Source organism: Channa argus, chromosome 1 (assembly GCF_033026475.1).
Source record: "Channa argus isolate prfri chromosome 1, Channa argus male v1.0, whole genome shotgun sequence".
NCBI lineage: Eukaryota > Metazoa > Chordata > Actinopteri > Anabantiformes > Channidae > Channa > Channa argus.
In genome coordinates this window covers 26,744,271-26,768,861 of record NC_090197.1, presented here as the reverse complement: position 1 = coordinate 26,768,861, position 24,591 = coordinate 26,744,271, and the positions used below count along the sequence as shown (strand labels likewise).

The 24,591-nt window shown below is 38.8% G+C and overlaps 1 protein-coding gene across 3 annotated transcripts in view; it reads right to left on the bottom strand.

Moving 5' to 3' along the window:
- Positions 1-1,744: 1,744 nt before the first annotated feature.
- glcci1a (glucocorticoid induced 1a) overlaps positions 1,745-24,591 on the bottom strand; it is a 31,458-nt gene continuing 8,611 nt past the window's right edge. For 2 of the 3 annotated variants that reach the window (XM_067510619.1, XM_067510600.1), the window contains exons 2-6: positions 12,253-12,433; positions 10,208-10,360; positions 6,908-7,118; positions 6,521-6,641; positions 1,745-6,434 (exon numbers count right to left, since the gene is read on the bottom strand). In XM_067510619.1, the coding sequence (XP_067366720.1) occupies positions 6,119-6,434; positions 6,521-6,641; positions 6,908-7,118; positions 10,208-10,351 (792 nt within the window). In that variant the 5' untranslated portion in view covers positions 10,352-10,360; positions 12,253-12,433 and the 3' untranslated portion in view covers positions 1,745-6,118. Of the gene's footprint in view, positions 6,435-6,520; positions 6,642-6,907; positions 7,119-10,207; positions 10,361-12,252; positions 12,434-21,230; positions 21,290-24,591 lie in introns of all 3 variants that reach the window. The other variant, XM_067510610.1, reaches the window with a different exon arrangement.

Genomic DNA, 24,591 nt, shown 5'->3' with positions numbered 1-24,591 from the left:
GTAAAAGGAGTTAGAAAAATGTGGAAGGTGAAGGTACAATTGGTAACTATGGTACTACGAACACTGGGGGCTGTAACCCCCAAACTGGGAGAGAGGCTCAAGTGGATTCAAGGAACATCTGGATCTTTGTCCAGAAGTGTGCAGTCCTAGGAACAGCTAAAATATTGCACATGAACCTCAAGCTTGTAGAATGGAATAAGACCAGCCACCAAATAAAGGAGGGGCGAGTGAGGAATTTTTATATATAAAGGGTTTCTTGAAGAAGGAAATGTGATGAATCTGTAACTAGCTATTCAACCTAGATTGTTATTCACAAGATTAATTTTGCAGTAAAGCAGTTGCACGCTGGGGCGACTGTGGCACAAGAGGTAGAGCAGTCGTCCATCAATTCTGCAGTTGTTGGTTTGATCCCCAGCTACTCCAGTCGCATGTCAAAGTGTCCTTAAGCAAGACACCAAACCCCAACTTAGTTGCTCCTGGTGAGTGTTGGCCAGCTGCATAGTGTGTGAGAGGTGGGTGAATGAAAAGCATTGTAAATAAATACTAACAAGTAGAAAATTACTATATAAGTGCAGACCATCCTTTTTTGACTTAGTAACTCAAAGTATGTAATTATACTTATAATTATGTGTTACTAAGTCAAAAATATTGAGAAAGTCTGTCACTATTTTGAGATACAGGGGCTTGATTCCCCCCACAGTGCCAAATACATGTAAGTGACCTGAGCTTACAGCCAGTCATAGAGAACTTGATGCTCTCGCTGGGTATAGGATGCAATAGGTCTCATTTTACATCAGTAAATATGATATTTTGTATCTATATATAGATATATAAGATGATATTAGTTAATAATTATTGATGCATTATTGTTTCAGCTGATAAACATGGAGCTTTTAACTGTAATGTTTTGATTATAATAATTACTGTATATTGGGCATCAAAGTCCTATATATATATAAGTATATTACTTCAATTACTTCAAAGTATATTACTTCAATTCTGAAAAAATAACAAGCCTAATAACAAGGCCTTTCAAACTATTTTAGTGTAGTAAAAACAAAATATTTTTCACTGAAATGTAGTGGCAAAAAAATGGAAATACTTAATTAGACATACTTCAGTTGCTGATTTTGGCCTTTATGAAATGTCTGCATACTGACATTAGCATTTGGCTCTAAGACTTTAAAAAAACATTTTTCCATTCATTTAAGTTCCTGAATTGCTTTAGGAATCTCTTCCTACAAACTACATATGGACGAAGACATTTCTTTGAGTGAAGTGTCCTTTTAACAGTTAGAGAAGAAAATAATGGTTTATTGCCATCAAAACATCAATATGTGTTTAAGATTTTAAAACTGAGTGTGTGTATACGGCAGATGTCAAAACCAGGGATGATGCACTTATTGCTCTTGTTATGGGGAGACTATGGTGTAGGAGATAGAGTGGTCATCCACCAATCCCACAGTTGTTGGTTCAATCCCTGGCTCCTCTAAAATCATGTCTAAGTGTCCTTGAGCAAGACACTGAACCCAACCTTAGTTGCTCCCAGGGAGCGTTGGCTAGCTGCACAGCAGCTCCCCCATTGGTGTGTGAGTGTGTAATAGTAAGTAAGAATGTGTGAATGAGAAGCAGTGGTAAGCACTTTGAATAACAATAGGCCGAAAAGCACTATAAGTGCAGACCATTTACCATAAGATCTAGAGTGAAGCACCCAAACTAAAAAAAAAAAAATGGACAAAACAACCGAGATTTTTTTTTTATTGCCATTGTGCATGAACTTTGACACTGCAGGTTACACAAGGAGTATTGTGGTGAGCTGATGAACACTCTGACCTGCCAGTGATGTGCTCTGGTCACTCTCAATGCTGGTATTGATTGATGGCTTTAGCAACAAACCACTTGCTGATCTAGCCCCCATGCTCATAACCAAAGGAATGCAAGATGAGATGCGTGAGTCAAAGAACGAACAGCATCTGGGAGGACAACAACTTTTGTTCCTATTATTGCACACATCTAGTTTACCAATGCTGAGTATATGTGGGACATTGGGAAAGCTATAGCTCTTGGTAAGGTGCTGAAATATCTTAAGAAACCACAACACTCCATTGAGCTTCTTTAAAAGCCACATATATACAACATATGAATGGAGCATTAATGCAGGGAATCCACAAGCACACTGGATATCAAAATAAATGTGGATTATGTTCACTATTGCAAATAAAAGTGGTGAATCACTTATACTTAGTGATGCTCATTTAACAACCCAGAGGAAGGAATTTTGCTCAGAATACATGAGATGTTCAGAAGTTCATGTTACTTGGTGGTAGCACCAGGGTGCATACAGCACACAGTAATATGAGCCAGACAGTGAAAGGGAGGCAGGCCAGTGTGGTCCTTTCATCTGTGCAACAAACAGATGACGGTGCTACTGTATCTGCAACCAAACATCTCAGAACTATAGATAATCTCCTACTGGGATCAAATCAAAAGGAGATATATTTTAGGAATGAATCATTCTGAATATATTTACGTGTATTTTGAATATTAAAAATCTCATGGAATGCATGTAATGGAATAGCAATTATCTGAATGAACAGAACAGTCTTAGGTTGGATAATAACTGAATGCAGGCTGGAGATAAAAGTTGTACAAATATTTATCTTGCCATGGTTGGATTTGTGACAGATGTATCCGTAGCTATAGTTATCCAAAGTACCAAAATCACACATCAAATCTAGGATTTAAAGCTTCATTAACAGTTTTTTTTTGTTGTTGTTTTGTTACTTGGAGGAAGAGAAAAAAAGCTGAAAATGTATTGGCTAATTTTTACAAAATCAAAATACACAGAGCAACTTTACCAGTTATTATAAGGGAAGTAAGTATTCAGTCTCCTGCAAGCTGTTATGTTCCACCAAATCTGCTTCCTCGGTTGCTAGAAAGGTGAGAAGCACCTGGAAACAAGGCTGATAAAATCCAAACAATTAGTTACAAAAGGCTGAGAATTATATCGTTCTATAGAGAGGAACTACAGAGTTGGGAATAATTCTATAGCTCTGAACAATATTACCAGTTCGTGTCACACTTTTCCTCAAGCAGCATCCTGACATGAACAGCATTTAGTTGATATTTTACCAGAAATCTCTTTATTAGAGCCCTCCGATACCATGACTAACAGTTTGTACAGCCATCCACTAGTTATACCAACCAGATGAACTAACTCTCATGTTTAAGGACTGTGGGAGGAATTTTTTGTAAAAATTTGAGAAACTGTCTGGAATAAAAATTGTACAGTATTAGCACAACAAGTTCTGCCCTCTACATTTGTAAGCAAACAGATTGATTGTGTTGTCTTTCCTCATTTCATCACTGAATTGACTTTTGTTCCCTTTTTTTAATAGCTCAAAGTAGAGGAAACTACCATGCCAGATAGTCTTGACATTGAGCAATGTTAAGATACCTTTGGAAATCCTAGCTTCCTGCTTGCCTTCTAACTGCAGCTGCCTTATAGTACCATGACTTATGTACAGCATTAGCTTTGCATCAACACAACATATTTTATAACCAGGCTGAGTGGATTGCATTGAAATCAGTTACCAAGATTTGTGTTAGTTTTCATTGATTCAGATTGTTTGAGAAACAGGCATCCTGAACGAGCAGTAGCTAACTGGATGCTTAGCTTGTGGTACTGTCGGACTACAGCCATTGTTGAGGAAAAGTTAAGAGACTAAAGAAAAACAGCAACAGTATCTTATCAGGTTAATTGTTTTTAGGCCTCTATAACTGTTACCTTCCAACTAAATACTTGTTAATTCATTTTTATGGAAACTATATTTTAAAGTAATAATGGATCTGCCATCTTGGTAATGTTGGCTGACATTTTGGGCAGCATGGGGACACAATGGTTGGCTGCGGGAAATGTGCAGTTTGCCCACATGAGTTTTGTCCTGGTATTTATTCCACAATCCAAAGCATGCAGTTAACTTTTGACTTTAAACTACTTGTGCATGTGATCGTGATCAGTATCCAGGTGATCTGTCCTGGCTGTACACTGCCTTTTGCCAAATCTCATCAATGTACTGAAAGAAATACTGTTGGACAGACCAGGAAAGAAGTGACTTTTCAAATAGAAAACACTGTACTTACAGTATCTTGGTTGCAACTCAATAATCCAACATGGGGTAATAATTTGGAAATAACAGCTATTAACTCTTTATTATATAATAGTTATACCATAGTAATAGCAGGGGTAATACCTATACCCATAATCACAATTACTAAAGCGCTTAACAGCTTGGTATAAACAATGGATGTCATGGCGTTTGATTTTACTATCACAGATGTTACCATGAAATTAAGTAGAAAAAAGAAATTATGCATTTTACAGGTCTCATTCTATTATTACACAGAAACTACTAAGAGTGTTTTCAGGTAATTACTGTTTCTCTTGGTGTTTGGTTGCCACATGTGGTTTTAGCCTCCTATTACCTTGATACATCTATTGGTCATACCAAGCTATTACTTTAATATTACTTTATTAACGTTCTTCAACATATTCATCCTGTTATATTCTTATTACAGAAAGCCCCCCCCCCCACACTATTACTAAAATGTAAAGTGCTACCACCTTTTTAAAAACTTATGAAAACTGGACCTCACAAATTCAGTATCAGAAGGGCTCTAATGTTTATTTAGTTTAGTTTGTTTAGGTTGCACAATAAGAATGTGTCTTTGGCCTTAAAAACTGAGGTTTAGCCCAACAATTGTTAGGAAAAACAAACAAAAAAAATTGTTTCAACCGCAGAAAAATGTTTGTACAACTAGGCTTCCAATCTGCTCGTGTAAAGAACCAAATGCTTCAGATTTTGTGATAGTACTGCAGACTCGGCTGCCTCCGATTCATTGTCAGCCGGCTCAATAGAGCCATTACACGTTGTCAATAGACTTAAATAAGAGACAACCACCGTAATCCAAGTCTCTATCCAGTATGGTTCCATCAGTACATACACAGCCACATACAATATGCCATTAGTCACAGTGTGTGTGGTCCGTATAGTACCCCACTACAAGTCAACATAGGCATCCCTAGAGAGATGCATTCTACTTCAACTCTATTCCCATCTACAGCTCAGATTACAGGTAGGGTCTCAGACTGGACTTTGGAACCCAATGAGATGATTTGTCTGGGAAAGAGAAAAACCAGGAATAAATGACAGTGAATCTGCCCTGCTTTGTCAAGCTGCAGATATTTGTATGGATATACATTCCATATTACCTGAGTATAGACTCTGTGAAATACCTGAAGCGAGGCCAGATGCAGACACTGTGCAACCAATTTGTGGCCATTTAGTTTTTTGAAATCTTTGCCCAAATAATTGTTTCTTTGCATTTTTTAGACAGGGTTTAACAATTTAACCTGGATAGTGTAAACATAATCCTCAATTGTACAGCTGTTTACCTGTTTAGTACATAACACAGCAATACACAGTTTGGGTTTTTATATATCCACACACATACAGACACACAATGTGTGTGTATGTGTGTGTATATATATATATATATATATATATATATATATATATATATATATATATATATATATATATATATATATATATATATATATATATATGTTTTTTCCTTTCACTGTGTGTGTGTGTGTGTGTGTGTGTGTGTGTGTGTGTGTGTGTGTGTGTGTGTGTGTACGTCTACAGAGCTTATTCATACTGTGATTGTTGAAACAGAACACAACACATAACTTATTCAGATATATACTACCAGTTTTAAATGCATGCCCCTTCTCCATCTATAGTGCTCCATTCTCCCTCCAGTGCCTGCATATCATCACATTCAACCATCAGGTCCTTCCCTGCCAACAACAGTTCAGACACTATGCAGGACAGAATATTAAGGTGGCAAGTATTTTTGTTGGTGGTGGTGTTTAATTGGGACACTGTTGCTACTGTATGTCATGCAGAGATAGAAAGGGGTGGAGAGGCCAGCACAGAGAGACGGAAACTCCCCTGGCAAAGCAGTAGGAGGTGTTGGTTGGGACAGTTAGTGGTAATGGTTGGTGGTCACTAGCGTTGATCCTGAAGCCAGAGGCCCGCTCTTCTCAGGTCTAGCTAATGGCCGAGCTATCTGTCTGGGGGTCTGCAGTCTCTGAGATAGATCCAGGCTCCTCTGGAGGGTCGTCTGTACTGGTGCTCGTAGAGACCTGAGTGGGGGCACAATCGAATGATGTTGCCCCCTGAGGCTCTGAGCTGGGGCTTGCCTCTGCGTTGTCTTCCTGCTCTTCGGGTTCTGAGGCTGGGGTAATGTGCAGGGAGCCAGGGAGTTTGACGGGGCAGAACGCTGACCCTGTTGGGATGAAGTTGACTTTGTTCTTGTCAGGGCAAGAGAAGAGGGGGACTGATGCAGATGCGGACTGCCTGGAGCTAGATGGAAACATATGCAGTACCAGTAAGGATTACACGTTCCCAAGGCAGCATTGAAAAAAATTAACAGAAATTACTGTCTATACCTCATCTCCTCAAAAGCTTTAATCTTCTCACAGCCCTCTGGTGGCTCTCGTTTGAACATGTAACTGTTGTTGGGTTTAGGTGAAGAGGCAAACTTGGGTAATGGTGAGCTGCTTCCACTGTCTGTGAAAACAGTTTAATGTCATTATCAGACAAAGTGGGTTGTGTTTAAAAGCATGACAAGAACTGTGCAAGGATCCAGAGCTTTAAAGTGCACTGTACAAAGTCTCTATCGCCTTTGCCAAATTGTTTCTTATGATAAGTTCATACTCAAATAGCATGCTGTTCAACTTATACATGTTCAGGCCATGTAGAGTGTATATAGTTTCTATTCTCCCTTAAAACTGAAGTGTAATTACACTAAACCCAACATGTAGGATGTTCTTTACCTTTATCTCGGTCATACAGTAGATCCTCTGTGGAGTAGGGGCTGCCATCATGTGATCCTGGTTGGCAGGCTGGTGAAGGGCAGGGTGACAGGCTTGAACAGCTGCTGGACCGTCCAGGGGCCGATGGAGTCTGGGTGTCCACACTGCGGGTGCTGCTGCTGCGCTGCTGGGGAGGGAAAGGTGCCCGCCGGCCATCAGGTACTTCCAGGGACTGCAGAGTCAAAGAGGAGACACAACAATTGGAAAGAACAGAATACTAATGAGAACTGGTAGAATGCAAGGGTGGACTGAAAGCTAACCATGGATGGGAGATGACTGCTGAGAGCAAAGATGTTTGTTAGGCTCCAACCCTGCTCTTTTGTTTCACTTACTGCACCGTCTTCTTTTGTTGGTGGTCGTCGGATTGGTTCGCTTTTTCAACCACCTTATTCTGGTGTGAAAGAATTCAACCATCAACTGAAGAATAATCAAGGAATTCTAGCTCCAAACCAGAATGGTTTGCCCCTTCTTCAGATAGACATGATACATCCACATAAAGCACTATAGCTTATTTAAATGGAAAGATATAACCAACAAAGCCATGACCAAAGACAAAAATTAAGCTGCAGTACAGAAACAAAAGGTATTTTGTCCTTATTTATGGTTTCTCTGTATTCTACTTGGACACGGCCTGATTTTGAGCAAAGATGAAACATCAACTATTATTGTCCACACCAAACCCAACATTATCATACCGAGACCTTTAAGGACACAGATGTCTTGTAATTTGCTGGCAAAATAACAGAAGTTGGAATTGAATCAGAATACAACCATTGTTGGAACAGCACAAGCTGAGAATATTAATAATAGTTTGTCCAACAGCACAAACTTATCGAGAAGGCCTCAGGAAAACACAGAACCCAGACCTGCTATTCACCTTGAGTAGGAACATTGAAGAAGTTAGGTGCCCATTACCCTTTTAAGTATCAAGTAAGTTATCTGAACATTCAGTTCAGGCTGGACCTTAACTTACCTCGTACTCCATAGTTTATAGAACAATAAATACTCATTTATAGATATCAAGTGATATGTTGTTTATTCCTTTGTCAACAGAAGACAAAGATTACAGAGATCAGAGATCTGGAGAAGAGCCCACATTTGATATGTGAATGGTTAATTAATAGGATTAACTGGTTTGAACAGAGTGATCATCTTTTATAACTTATCTGGTGCCATATAACAGAGATAAAGAAATATTAATAATGTGAATGTTTGCTGCATTATTGTGAGGCCTACTGATTGATTGATTAAATAATTGGGGTAACTATGGCGCAGGAGATAGAGCGGCCAATCCTGCAGTTGTTGATTTGATCCCCGGCTCCTTCGGTCACATGTTGTAGTGTCCTTGAGCAAGAAACTGAACCCCAACTTGCTCCCAGTGAGGGTTGGCCAGGTTGGCTCCCCCATCAGTTTGTGAGTGTGTGGGATTGTGAGTGCAAATGGGTAAATGAGAAGAAATGTAAAGCATTTTGAGTATCAATAGGTAGAAAAGCGCTATATAAGTTCAGACAATTCACCATTTATTATAAATAAAATATGGTAAATGTTCTGCACTTATATAACACTTTTCTACCTATTGGCACTCAAAGTGCTTTACACTGCTTCTTATTCACCCATTCACACACAATCACAAACACAGTCATACACCGATGGGGGAGCTGCTATGTAGCTGGCCAACACTCACCGTGATCAACTAAGTTGGGCTTCAGTGTCTTGCTCAAGGACACTTTGATATGTGAACCAGAGGAGCCGGGGATCAAACCAACAAGTGTGAGATAGGTGGACGACCACTTTACATTCATGCGCCACAGTTGCCCGATAAAAAAAACTAACTAATTTTGCTAAAATTCTATACTCATTTCAATTGTACATTTCAAGCATTTTGGATTTTGACCAAAGTAGTCTACTACTTTCTTAATTGGCTCTAAGCTGTTCTAAATCATACCTGGATTGTAGGCTGCAGTGTGGCAAAAGGAATTGTTTGAAATCACTACTTCAATAACTTAAACTAGGCATACTACAAAGTGGAATATTAGGCCCTTTGCTTTTCTGCTTATATATGATGATGATCTACCTGGAACTGTTAGGTTGGCTCTCAAATTTATGCATGATGACACAATCATTTATGTACCAGAAGTAACCATTTGTTAATCAGTGGATTAACACTTTACTTTTACTGGACTTTAAAGAAAAATGCCCTGGATAAATCTAAAATCAATAATGATCAAAAGGAAATTTAGGTAGTGAATGAATTCAAATATCTAGGTGTCAACTTGGACTCCAAACTCAAGTTTGATGTTAAAAAAATGTCCAAGACTATTAAGACAAATTTAAACCGTATGACAAGACCATGTATATCTAGTCAAGCAGCTCAAATATGCTTGCATGCTATGATTTTAATAACAAATTGCATCATCTGGGACCAGGCATCTCAACCAGTTATCAAACCAGAAGCAAAGGAAATTGTATCAGTGTCATATTTTTCAAAAGTAATTTATAAAGTTTTAATAACATTTTCAATTCATAAAAACAGCCCTGCCCCTGAGGTAGTCTGTCAGTTTATACAAAAATATGTAAATAATCGAATGAAGGCCAAAGGGTCAGTAAGTGTGAAGTGTGAAGTTAGAAGGTGCAGAACTACTTTGGCTCAGTAAACATTTGAGAAGCACGGATGGAGTATGGTACATTTAGATTTACATTCACCATCAGAACTCACAGTTTTCACTACAAATCTGAAACAATGGCTGAAACAACAACAGCAATGTGATCACCGAGCTGTTTTGGTTGGTTTGCTAGATTCACATTGGTAAAAGTTTTTTTTTTCCTGAACGAACTTACCTTTGTGTACATATTTCTTTGTGGAGTTGCATATGCACATAGTTAAGTTGCCATTTTAGGGCTGTTGACATTGTTGTGCATGCATATCTGTAAATGTGGGTTTTTTTTTTTTTCCTTTTTCACAGATTGTATTTGTGATCTGTTATTTCAAAGCCTAACCAGGAGCATGGGCAGCAAATTGACAGTTTTTGCTACAGATGGAGAAGCCTAAAACTGCTGCGTGGTTCATGCCTGAGTCCTGTTGGATAGGGGATGTATCCCATACATATATGTGTGTATGTGTATATGCCATATTTACACTGCATCTGTTACTTAGTTGTAACAATATTTAGTTGTATTGTCCCTGAAAAATAAAATTAAAATAAAAATCCAACACAGGTTTACTGATAGTCTTCATCACAGTCGTTGAGGAATCAGGCCTACCTTAAGCTCCTCTTTCTCTCCATTGTCTTTGATAAAGACCTTTTCCAGCTCATGGTTGATGCCCTCCATGCTGCTGGGCACCCTGGAGATGGAGGGCTTTGGCACTGTGATGTTGGTCAGAGGCATCTGGGCCGACTTCGACATGGAAAACGGCTGCAGTACGACAACACACACAGATTTGAGTAAGTGGCTTCAGAGTGGCTTCATTTCTTCTTGACATGGTTTGTGTCCAAATGTCATGTAGTGTCAGGAGCTGCATTTATAATGGTAATAATTGCCACACCCTCCTTTACACACCAGAATTACATGAATATTCCATGTATATCCATCAAATTAAACACAATAAAATAAACACAATAAAGTGATGACACACTCATGTTTTGTTTCAAATAGCACGTCTTTCATGACACAGCAGTTTGCAGAGCTCAGACAGAGCTGAAGGACAGCTAGCAGTAACAGGAAAGGTGCCAACATAGAAAAGTACAGAACAGCACAGTAGAGGGAGCACAGCTCAGGCTTCCTTATTTCACATTGTAGTTCTAAATATTGAACACACATTTGGGACAATGAACAACCAGGTTCAGAGCCCCGGTTCTGTCTAGAAAGTGGGGAAAGCGAAGAAAAGAAGAGCAACAAGCAAACAAAGCATCAGGTAGGTTGGTAGCGCAACCTTATATTGGAAGCATACAGCTGCAAAACTGGGGGATTTCTGCAGAAAGGTATAGAGGAGGGTGACAGAGAGAAACAAGCACAAGTATGGGAGAAAGAAGAAACAAAGGTAATGCGATGCAATGGTGACATATAAATGGGAGGAGAGGAGCTGAGTGCATCGGAGGAGCCCCATTAGCCTAAAGCAGCATATCTATAAGCCTCTTTGAAATATGTGCCAGAATCCTATTCTTCTCTGGACTTTCTCACATACACCATCTTTTGATAAAGTAAAAATTAGAGTGAGACGGTCTGGGGATTACTCAAACTTTATACTAGAGAGCTCCCAGGAGAAAGTCCAGGCAATCTACAGACCATCTCACTCTGACATTTTCATGTCGTTAAGCTTTGTCAAAAAAGAAAGTTTTAAGGCTAGTTTTAAAATTATAGAGGGTGTGTGCATTCCTGATCTGAGCTGGGAATTGTATTCATGTGAGAAGACCTCGACAGACAAATTTGTGTTTTATTTAGGATGATACGGTACTATCTAGTCTTTAAGATACTGTTGAGCTTAACCATTTGTCTTTGCATGGAAGGAGAAGGAAATTAAAATCTATTCTAGATTTTATGGGGAGCCAACAGAGAGAAGTTAATGAAGGAAAATTATGAGAAATGTGTGTGTTCCCATAAAATCCAGAATCGAATTTTTAAACTTTCCCCGTGACGCAAAAACCCAAGCTCTATCTTATCTAAAAGACTTCATTATTACTGTTAAATCCCAATAGACCACTTCACTCTCAAAGTACAGGCCTACATGTGGTCCCTGGAGTTTCCAAAAGAAGAATAGTAGAACCTTAATTTATCAAGCTCTTCTCCTGTAAGACTAGCCTAGAAACTTTCCTTTTCAAAAAGCTTACAACTGGCTCGAGTTACCCTGGACCATTTCTTAAGTTATGCTGGTATAGACATATAAGGAGGTGCATAAGGAGGTCACCCCCGGTACATTTTGAACATCAAATCATCCCTAGTGCCTTCAAAGCAATCTAGCTAACCTGGACTTAGAAAAGATGCATTACTTTTTAACATTGTACAATTGTAAAATGTTTAACCCTTTAACATTTTTGTGATACTGTAGAGGGTTGTACTCAGTTTTTTGTATTCTGTATGTATATACACTTTGACAACTTATTCTTATTATTATATTCTTTCACAATCACACTGCAATAGAAACAGCAATCCCTCCCTTTGTTGGAAGACTGCACACAAACAAAACAGTGAATTAATGCTGACACATGGGTAGGTAAAGTGTTTCAGTGTTTTCAAAAAGGTGTGTATGACACTGATATTACTTTCAGTCCAAAACTTTAGGACACTGATCGTTTTAGGCAATGCACTACCTGAATGTGACAAGCTGAATGTGGTAGGCTGTGGAGGTGTGGCTGGTAGGGCTGGTCAGGGTGGTGTAGGTGATGGTGCTGTACTGAAGAGGGGACTGTTGATCCTTGTCTTTACTGGGGCTTCCTCTTTGTTTACTGTGCTAGAGCTGCTGTCAAACCTTCGAAATCTGCAGGAATTAAACTGGGGAGAGGGAGAACAAATTAACGGGCAAGATATAAATAAATTAGTGAACCACAAAGCTATTACATTCTGTAAATCAATACAGTACATACTTCAACATTATTCTAGTGGGGACTGTGACGCAAGAGGTAGCGTGGTCGTCCACCAATCCTGCAGATGTTGGTTCGAGAAACAGTGTAAAGCACTTTGAGTGCCAATAGTTAGAAAAGCGCTATAGAAATGGTGTAGTATAGAATGATAAATGGTCTGCACTTATACTGTGTTTTTTACCAGTTGTTAATCAAAGCACTTTACACTGCTTCTTACTTACCCATTTGCAGTCACGATCACTCACACACTCACGCACCGATGGGGGAGCTGCTATGCAGCTGGCCAATGCTCGCTGGGAACAACTGGGATCAAACCAACAACAGCAGGATTGGTGGACGACCGCTCTACCTCTCTTCACCACAGTCGCCCCTACTGATCCTTTAATCTGTGCACTATTGTGAATAAGGCAGTGGTTGTCAGACTTTTTGTCATGACCGACAAGTCTAATCAACTTCATGACGTTGTAATTTTTCAGAACATCCCTTAAAGGAAGCAGGTGAGTCTAAAGGTGAAGACAACATGTACAGTAAACCTTGAAGCAGTTACACACTCCTGCACGTTTTTTTTCTCTCTTAGTCTTCACTCAGACCATGCACTTCTCAGGTTTTCTGAAGCCAGTCTGTATAATGCACACAAAGTCAAGGCTGTGATATTAGACTATAGGGAGCTGAGAAGAGCTACAGTACACAGTCTTATTGTAGCTCAATATTAATTATTTTATTGCAGTGCAAGATGTAATAAATGAAAGCAGGAATACTTCCATCATAAGAGCTTTAATAATACAGTAAACCTCAACTCCCTCATTCAGATCTACAAACCCTCCCATCTGCTGCACTCTGTCAATGAACGTCTGGTGGTCCCAGCACCGTACAGAAGATATCAAGCAAAACTCTTCAGCTCAGTGATCTCACGATGTTCGAATGAACTACCAAACTCCGCAAGCTCACTCCAATATTAAAAAATAAAAAAATAAAAAAAATGCTGAAAACACAACTCTTCCACACCTTCCATGCAAATAAATCTATAATAAATACACTTCCTCTCTGCTCTTTCTCGCACTTGCATCTCATGAACTGTGAACACTTTTCTGATAGGACTTTGCTTTGATGTTTTCTCCTTGACTTAGATTTATGCTTGCCTTGTAAGTCGGTTTGAATAAAAGCTAAATGACTAAATGTAAATGTAAATAAAAATACAATCCAGCCACTGTTTGAAATTAACCGCATAAAATTTCTAGCTATGAACAAAAATGGCTGTCACTCCTATAGTGACAGCCAGTATTTTTAAACTCTTAAACTGACGTTGAATGTCAAGACATGAAGCACATCTTGATTATTTCATTTCAAATATATTGTGGTGGCGTACAGAGCAAAAAACATGTGCCACTGTTTAAATACATGGATCAGACTGTGTTTTAGTACTAATACATCCATTGAATGGCTTTATCCAGCTGCCATTGTCAGTTTTATGAAAACACATTGATCAGGTACTTGTATTTGATACAATGCTCAAAATTTGTTGATATCTGGTAGTATTTAAAACTAAAATATGCAACTTTAGCTAGTGCTAGTATAACAATTATATAAACTTTACTATTCTCTGCCCAGCCTGAGGCATATACTCTGCCTTACTCAGCCCAGTTTTTCAGGTAGTCATAATTGTTTAATTACAATAAATACAAATGCTCTAAAGCTCTTTAATAAAGCATTATTGATTGATTTTTAATAATTACTATGTAACCATTAGCCAGCTTGCTTGTAGCTTTGCTGTGTATTTGTAGATGTTATTTATATAAAGTTACAACCCCCCCCTTAAAAAAAAGCAGCCCTGTAACTCAGTAACATTCCTGTGTGCACATTAGTGAGGGCTGAGCTGTCTTCCACTCAGCCTTTATTGTTCCCTTTGCTGCAGAAGGCAGATAGGAGCCAGCTGGAGCTTGGCTGACCATAAATTGCAGCAGGTTATGCCCAAAGCAAAGAGAGGAAGTAGGTAGTTAAGAGTGAGATAGTGTTATCTGCTGCTGCTGAGTAAAAGCACGGTGGAGCTGAACGGGGCTGATAGTGACTTGCTGGTTGTAGCTTCAGAGTATGTGAGTGCTCCACTGTCATACACCATCAATACCATAAACCCAAGTATACTACACCTGTGATATCACAAGAGGGAGTACAACACATTTTGACTGATCCTTAAGGAGACATTCCAACTTGATTAACCACTGTGTAAAACACTATGTAGAAAATGTGTGCCTCTGATAGCTAGAAATTTACCATGATTTCTCTCAAAAAATGTAGAGAACACAGACTTTACAGTGAAACAAACAGATTTCCACAGGCCAGCTTTCCCAAATAGCCTGACATATGACAGGAGGAGAAAAGGGGAAGAAGAAATGGCAGCCATTCATTTCTGCATGTTCTTTATAGTTCAATGGCTGCTGTTCACCAGTTCACCAGAAAATCAACGGACAGCCCTTGAAAATACATTCGCATAAAGAGCATTTAGTCTTGTGGCAGATCACTTTCTTCCAAGCACCTTACAAGTGAAAAACACAAAAGCAAGGAGGTTCAGTGTCTTGCTCAGGTTATTTTGACATGTAGGCTGGACAAGCTAAACCACTTTGGTTGGTGAACGAACTGCTCTAACTCATGATCCACAGGTGCCCCTATATATGCAAAAATACAAAATATATGAAAAACTTAAACCATATTAATTTTTAACCATTGCTGTGACTGTTTCAGCGCTCCAGTATTTCTTTGCGAGTGCTCCATACTGTGACATTGAGTAGTTTTAAATACCCTAAAAATAATAAGCTCTACTGTATCGGTTCATGTCCAAAGTGACCTGTTATCCCTGTGCAACCTGTCAAAACACCATTTTTCCATTCTCCACATTTCTTCTGTTACTGCTTGACTGCGCACCAACTAGGGCCTCAAATTCACTTGTGAATGCATACTGAATGTTTACTGTAGCATACTTGTTATTAGCTGGTTTATGCATTTCACTTGTCAGACTTTGTCATAATACCTTTTTTGAGTGTGGCACTGGGCACAAGGACACACAGATACATGCACACTAGTCCTGGAGAATACCCAGAGGACAGAGGGAGAAATCAGGTTCAGTAGAGGAAAGCTGTTGCTGAATAATAATAATGTGAACAAATCTACAGGTTAATTATGTAGATGTGTCTGATTGTATGCAACAAACGTGAATCTACCACACACCCACAAATACTTGCATGCACTGTGATATCATTCGACCTGTGACATGGATAGCGGCTTCAGTGATGAGTTTAACCACATTAACAAAATCAAATGCAACAAAATGATGAGAACATATGTTTAAACATTAAAATCAAAGAGTTAAAGACAGCTGAATATGATGCAAAATTTGAATTGTAAGACAGGCAAGCATAGCTTACATTTTTAAATTTGTGCCACATAAATAACAACACTAATAGCTCTGTCTAATAAAGTTATGTCCATTGCAGGCTGATAACAGGATAAAATGCTGGAAAAAGCCTGTTTAACTTGAATAATCTTAGTATACTGATGAGTCTCTGACAGATGTTTTGACTCATTGACTTTTAGGAGCCAGCCCTAGATGTCACCATTTCGCAGTCCGAGCGTGTTTGAGTGCATGTGCAGCAGCTGGCCAATTCACTCAGTTCACTCCTACCTGCTGAAGCTGGGAACGTATTGCACAACATTTATGAATCATGAATGATGTTTCAACTCACACATGTTTTGATTGGCCTTTATGCATGGCCATTAACTGCATCTACTTCGGTCACACTGTATGGCTCAGTTGTGCTGGACGAGGTCAGGTCAGGTTTTGCAGTGATAATTTCAATAAAGAGTACTGAATACGTTTGTTACCCTGTGTCAAATTTCACCCGGATTGCAGCTCTATGAAATCAGGGCCAAAATGCTTTGCAAAACATGCTCGAAAGTTCAGCTCACATTCTTTTGATATTTTAACAGTCTTTGTAAGCTAAATCGAGTGAGTGGCTTTAAGAACCTCAAGATTGTTTCAAGACCTTGATAAATCTCATTTCTTTAAACACATATTACATGTCACTCACTTTAAAACTCACCTGGGTTGTAGGCTAATTTGCCTTTGCTTCAGATGCATATTCAGGCATGGCCAAAATGGGCAGCTGCCCTGGTTGGCATCTTGCCTGTGGCAGCAAGGCTTGCCTGTCAAAATTATTAGAAGTGGTAAACTTTGTGATTTTTGGTTTTCTGTTGTGCACTTATGGGCAGGCCACCTGGCTCCAGTTTGCGATCTTTGGCAAGTTGCTGCCAGAGAAGGTCTCCCACCCACTAGGTGGGCAGGGTGGCAGGAGGTTAAGGTGCATCTAATTTATTGTCGAAAGTAATGTCACCAACTGATTTTGGTCAACCATGATGTTTTTGATTAAAAAATAATTACATGTAGCATCATTAATTTGCCTAGGGTGATAATGCATGCCATGCAATGTGAATATTGCACAATGACAATGTTGAAATGATATATAGTGCCGCCCTAATGCATAGATACAAAAATAAGAAACAAGTTAGAGATTTATTCATAGAAGGTTATGAAAAGTCGTATTCCAGTATTGAAAATACATTTTAGAGAATCACATCTGTTTCAGCAATGTCTGCTGCAAGTTTTGTTTTTGTTTTTTGATAAAACTACCAACTAAATTTCTACAGCAAAAATACAAAAAAGATATAATTGTTAAAATACAAATAACAATTTTGTATCATAACAGTGCAAAAAGTTAAATCAAACACTCAAAAATGCATAAAAAATGTAAATCGGTGTTAAATAAATAACATTATAAAAATACAATTTTTTTTAAAAAAGTGTGCTGTTAGTGTGCCCGCACTCACTTTGTTTACCTCGATTAAATTATGAGCAATAACAACACCAGCTTATTCCACACTACACACACCTCCACAAAGATCAGAGACTTTGATAAATAATCTGTGTCCGGGATATTCGTTCTAACTTTCTTTGCCATTTTCAGTCGTTCAGATTTTATTCTAGAAATGTTTTCCAATGTAAATACTGTAATATAAGCAAACAGAAAGGCGTTAGGTGTTACAATGTGAGAAATGTCAAACACTAGAACATTGCCTGGCACTCTCTCTTTCTCTATCATTTGTGTTATTATACTGGTACTCAGAATGCACCTTTGCTTTCCTTAGAAAGTGCTGTCATCTGTGGTCACATTTTCACAGTGCCATTCAAAACCACAACTTCCCAGAAATTAAAAAAAAATAAAAAAAAATAAAAACACTGACAGACTGTGTGCTGCAACTATGAAAGCCAGAAAAATTCTACCTAACTTTAAAAGCTTTAACGTTCTTAAAAGTTACATCACTAGAAATAGGGGAAATGCAAGTAAATATTAGAGATTTGAAGACAAAGGCAGATCAAGCATGCCTACAAGACATAAAGGCCTGGATGTCCCACAATTTTTTACTTCTAAACTCAGACAAAACTGAAGTCATAGTATTTGGGCCCAAAAATCTCAGAAATATGCTGCCCAACCATATCGTTACTCTAGAAGGCATAAGTCTGGCCTCCAGTACTACTTGGAGTTATATTTGACCAGGATTTGTCCTTTACCTCACATATAAAACAAATCTCTAGAACAGCCTTCTTCCACCTACGGAACATTGCCAAAATTAGGAGCATCCTGTCTCAAAGTGATGCTGAAAAACTAGTCCATGCATTTGTTACTTCTAGGTTGGACTACTGTAATTCACTACTTTCAGGATGCCCCAGTAACTCCCTAAAGAGCCTGCAATTAATCGAAAATGGTGCAGCTAAAGTGCTGACTGGAATTAGCAAGAGAGATCATATTTCACCTTCACTAGCTTCTCTCCATTGGGTTCCTGCAAAATCTAAAATATAATTTAAAACCCTGTTTCTTACATAAAAAGCTCTGAACGCTCAGGCTCCATCATATAAAGAGGACCTCATAGCGCCATATCATCCAAGTAGACCACTTTGATCTCGGAATGCAGGCCTACTTGTGGTTCCCAGAATTTCCAAAGGTAGAATGGGAGGCAGAGCCTTTAGCTATCAAGCTCCTCTCCTGTGGAACCAGCTCCCATTCAGATTCAGGAAGCAGACACCCTCTCTACTTTTAAGTCTGGGCTTAAAACCTTCCTCTTTGATAGAGTTTATAGTTAGTTATAGTCATGCTTCTATAGACTTAGACTGCTGGGGGACCCACCCCCCAATGAACTGAGCTCCTTTCCTCCTCTTGTCCCTCTCTCCTCTCCTCTCCCCCCACAATCCCCTGTAGTTGTCCTTCTCCTTCTCCCTCTCTCTGTCACATTCTGCAGGTGTCCACAGCTTTGGAGCTACTGGTCCTACCAACCTGGCTGATGTTTTGTTTTTGCTTTTGTTGCTCTTTTCTTTTCTCTCCCCACATTACACTCACCCCAACCGGTCAAGGCAGGTGGTTGCCCACCCTGAGCCTGGTTCTGCTGGAGGTTTCTTCTGTTAAAGGGAGTTTTTCCTCTCCAGTTGGCTACGGCTTGCTCAAGGGGGAATTGTTGGGTTCTCTCTATACATCTTTATTCTGTAAAGTGCCTTGAGATGACTTTGTTGTGAATTAGTGCTATATAAATAAAGTTGAGTTGAAAATTGAATTGAAAGTTGGCTAATTTTCTCCTGAACATTTTAGCACTTTAAGTATAAGGCTTTTAAGAAATTTTATCATTTAAGTACTGGAATTGTTACTCTGTGGTACTTTTGCAACGGCAAATCACAGCGTGTATTTAAGACACACAGCTTGTGAAGTGATTTCAACTAATTTTGGATCAGTAACACCAGAGGAGCCGGACGACATGCATTCTCTTCTCCCGCTCCTCTTTCTGCCAGTGTTCCCATAGCACAGGTGAACTCCACCCTCACCCAGTCCATCACAACCTCTATACATGAAGTACACAGATTACGCCTTAAGGAGATGATCGCAAACAGTTGTATGCAAACGTTTTAAAGTGACAATGTCTATGATTTTCATTTATAAATATTTGGGTGTTTGGATCAGCAATTTCAATAATTTTGATCTATCAAATAACTGAAGGACACAGTAATATTTCAGTAGTGAAATGAGGTTTATTGGATTAACAGAAAATGTGCAATATGGATCAAAACGAAATTAGACAGCTGCAAAATCTTATATCTGCAAATAAGAAATATCCTGTTTGATACCATTAAAAATAGTGTCTCATCATCAGCTCCACAAGTGTCTGTGTATACTCATCAGCTGACTAACAGATTTTTACATTTCTTTTTTAGAGTGCAGGACATTAGATACAGTATTTGTCCTTTCTCACACGCCTGTAGTAGAGGTTCTCATCTCCACTCTTGGTCCTGTTTTTCTCTTTCAACCTACATATTGAAAAAGAGGAAACCTTTTTCTAGCCCTGTTGACATTGTTCCAATTACTTTACTGTTAAATGCTACTGATTCGCTTGGTCTTTGCTTGGTAAATATAAACTTTCTACTGGAATGGTCCCCTCATTTTTTTTTTTTTTTTTTTTTTTACACAAGCTGTAGTGAACCCCATTCTTAAAAAGCCAAACCTGGATCCTTCTGACCCTATAAACTACATGCCAATTCCAAAATTTTAGAAAAAAAGTGGTAGCCCAAAAACTTTTCACTTAACTGCATCATCATCAAAATCTTGGACAAGTTCCACAGAGGTTTCCGAAAAATGCAATCAACAGAGACAGCCCTTCTTCAGAGTGTCAAGTGACATTTTAATGGCGGAAGGCTCGGGCCATTACACAGTGTTGGTTTTACTAGATCTAACCTCAGTGTTTGATACAAATGACCATAAAATTTTGCTCCAAAATGTTATTGCTTTGTCTGGGTCTGTATTTCACTAATAGTACTTTTTCTGTTGCAATAAACCAGATCATGTCCAATGCTATGCCTCTTTCATGTGGACTACCACAGGGATCAGTTTTAGGTCCCTTGCTGGTTTTAAGTTGCATATGACAGCTCATGCTCAGATAATTCAGTGTTTTAAGCATGAGTATTATCACTTATATACTGATGATATTCAGTTATATTGTTCTTGAGACCCTGAGTTTCACTCGTTGTCTAGCTTGTTGGAATGCTTGTCTTGTATTACAGGAGTGGTTGGGCAGTAACTACCTTCAACTAAATCCAAATTAAAGACAGAAACTTTGATTGTTGCCCCAGATCAGGCAACATCTTTGTTCTTTGTGCTCCTCTGTTGAGTCAAGCCTCAGGAACCTCGGTGTTGCATTTGATCAATCTATGTCTTAGATCAACATTCAGGACAGATGGTCAGGAACCAGTAGAAGATTCCACATCACACCGGTATAATATTCTCCTTACCAATCAAATATAGAATTGATTTTAAAATTCTGGTGATCACTTATAGAGCCCTTCATGGCAATGCTACATTCTGCATCTCCTCTAGAGCATTAAGGTCATCAGGACAAAATCTGCTTGTGGTCCCTCAAACCCATTTTAAAACTTGGGGGATCTTTTTTTCAGTCTGTGGCTCCTAGACTATGGAATGCCCTGCCCCTGACTGTGTATAGTTGATTCTGCTGATTCTATTAAAAAGCAACTGAAGAAACTCTTCTTTAGACAAGTGTTTAGCTGACTGGGCTGTGAAACGTGCTTTATAAATTTACTTTAACTATATTTAAATAATTTTACTTACTTAACACCAACTTAGTTTCTCTCAGTGAGTGTTGGCCAGCTGCATAGCAGATACCCCACCTGTGTGTGGGATTGTGAATACAAATGGGTGAGTATTTGAATGAACAGTATTTTATAAGAGCTTCCTAAAAATTGCAAAAAAAAAAAAATTTGCAAATGACTAATAACAATAACTAATAATAATATCCCTATTTACAGTGAAAAAAAAAAAAAACAATCAACGAATCTGCTAATGTTAGCTGAGCTGCTCTTAGCAGGCATGTCTTTCAGATTTGGATATATTCAGTCAGTGGCCAAGTCTGTTTACTAAACAGTAAATATTAGGCCAGTGTTTTAAAGGTTTATGCTTATATGCATTAGAGTCAATTAAGATAATTATTTGTTTAGTGTGAAGATGCAGTCAGAGATAAAAATCTCTGATCAGTGTGTTTTCTGATTATTATGTGTGATTTAAGTAGAATTATGGTAGTAAAGCAGAGACAGCTGAAGACTCAGATAAAGACACTGGATCTTATGAAAAATTTTATGAAAAACAAACATTGTCAAATATTTCAGCATAAGAGAGACTGTTGGGAGCCTTTTCTGTATTTTTTATTTTTTATTTTTTAAATCAGGCCTGCTCTACTTTCAGCTTCAAAGAATTTATGTGACATACGTTGTTACAAACAGTACAGAGCATTGCTGCTTGTTGTAGGGCGAGTTAAGGCATATTTGTATGTTAACTCATCTTTGAACATTTTGTGTCAAGTTTGAAAAAACACCCATATCAGTCACTTGCTTTGTTACAGTTTTTAGGTAGATTTGGATCCAAACAGTCTGGAGTAGATTTTGCGGGAAATTCATTTTCCAAAAGATATACAATTCTCTTCAACATAATCTGAACTAAGCTTAAGACAACAAACCACCTCTTACTACTGCTGAGCTTCAGTATCTAATGTTTACTGTAATGTTCGCCTGATAGCCAACTTACTGAATAAAAGTTCCCTCATTTGGGTTTTCCTCTGTCATAATGTCTTTTTTCTTCCTTTATTTTGAGTATTTTGATGAGGGGGGGGACAGCTGACAGCGTGAAGAACAAAGAATGCTAATGTTAATTTCAAAAATATGTAACAGAAACTGAAATAACACAGAAAAATGATGAATGTCTTGGTTTATTTAAACTGGATGCCTACTTTGGTTGTGACATTTTACAACAGATGTACAGGATATAGAATATGCATAAGATTAATAATTAATATTCTTATTTAGCACATGTAGAAATAAAAATATAGATGTGCAGCTAAAAAAAAACAAAAAAAACAACAACTTCCAATCTGAATATAGTAAATGGTCTGCATGTATATAGTGCTTTTCTACCTACTGGCACTCAAAGCGCTTTACACTGCTTCTCATTCATCCATTCGCACTCACAATCACACTCACACACCGATGGAGGTGCTGGCCAACAGCTGGCCAACACTCATCAGGAGCAACAAAGTTGGGGTTCAGTGTCTTGCTTAAGGCTACTTTGACATGTAACCGAAGGAGCCGGGGATCAAACCAACAACTGAGGAATTGCTTAACAATCGTTCTCCATCCTACACCAGTTGTCACAGAATAATTTTTACTGATTTCGGTTACAGGGGAGGATTAATGGAGGAAAGAGTGGATACTTGGTACCAAGACATTAGACAACAGGTCTAGCAACTCTCAAAATAGTAGCAGCACACATGCAATCTCCCTCAATAATGCCTTTATTAACTCCTGACGTGACACAAATCAGGAGTTAATAATAAACTGCAGACTATGAGCAAAGAGGTCCCCTGGCTTTAAAAATGTACAGATGTTAAATGTTACACAACCTGGAAGCATGAACAGCATGACAAGATCACAGGCCAGGAAGATGTGGGCAAATACAAACATTAGATCCCGAGGATTGGGATTAGTCAGAGGCAGTTTGGTGTCTTAAGGTTAGTTCAGATAATGGTGAAGGGAATAGTATATCTATGGAAACACAGACTTAAAACAAAACCAAAACAGACATTTCCCCTAGAACTGACTCCAGAGTGTCGGGATCCCATGCAAACTACAAACTGTAACACTGTGAGTGATAGAAACAGGTGCTTTTTCAAAATCTATGCAAAACGTTGAGTTAACACACAAATACACGTTTATTCTCTCTACAACAACCAGTAAGCACAGTATAAAATGCTCTGCTTTGGTTGTAAAATGTTATTTCTCTGCACCTGAACAGGTGCATCAAAAAGTCCCACAAAAACTTCAAGACTTTGCATAGTCTCCCTTATGCTGTAATATTTATTTTCTGGTTTCTTGAGCCTTACCCCCATCACCAAAAGGTCCTCACCACCCTTAACACAGACACAACTACTGACAGCTTCTGTGCTACACTCTCAACATGTCTAAACAGCCTCTGCTCCCTGCCTTCCAAATCTGCCCATCCCAGACCTCCTATCCTTGGCTCACTGATCTGAGATGTGAAAAACACACTACGATCAGAATTGCTGAGAGGAAGTGCCACAAGTCTAAGACATTTCTCACAGTGTCACCAAGGCAAAAACTGAATACTACCAAGATGTTAGCAACTTGAATTGACACTAGGAAGCCGTTTTCCACTTTCAAATCACATTTCTCTCCCTCTCCACCTCTCATCATTCCTGATGATATTTAACATTCTTCACTAAAAAGGTAGCAGCCATTATTTCACAATTTTACCCAGCAGATGGAGACATGCTGCTAACATCCTCAAACAGCACATCACACTCATTTTCCACTCTAATTGAGGACGACACATCGATGCTCCCGCTCTGAAACCATTTTACCACCTGGTCTTTGGATCTCATCCCCTTCACTACCCTACAAGCAACTGCAGCCCTACTAATCCCAACCATTACACAAATGTTGAAGACATCTGTTACAACAGCCACCTTCCCCACCGCATCGAGTTACTCCATTGCTTAAGAAGCCTACTCTCGACCCCTCCCTTGTGGAAAAATACAGACCTCTCACTCTCTTCTTCAATTTGTGGCCAAAACCCTTGAATGGGCAATCTTAAATCAAATTTCTGATTTCTCTTAACAGCCTCCTTGATGCAAACAAGTCTGTTTAGTCTACAGATACTGCACTCCTGACATGGAATCCCTGCAGGCTGCAAAAGCTGTGGCTTAGTCTTCTGTCTTAATTCTACTCAATCTATCTGCATTCTTTGGACTGTGAACCAGATCCTCCTGTCTGCACCATCTAACTGCGTCTCTGATACCGCTCTGGTTTGGTTCAGGTCTTAACTATCTGGTTGTACCTTAGAGGTATCTTGGCTGAGACAAGTTTATAAGTCTTGCTGCGTCTCCAACAGTGTGCTCCCCTGC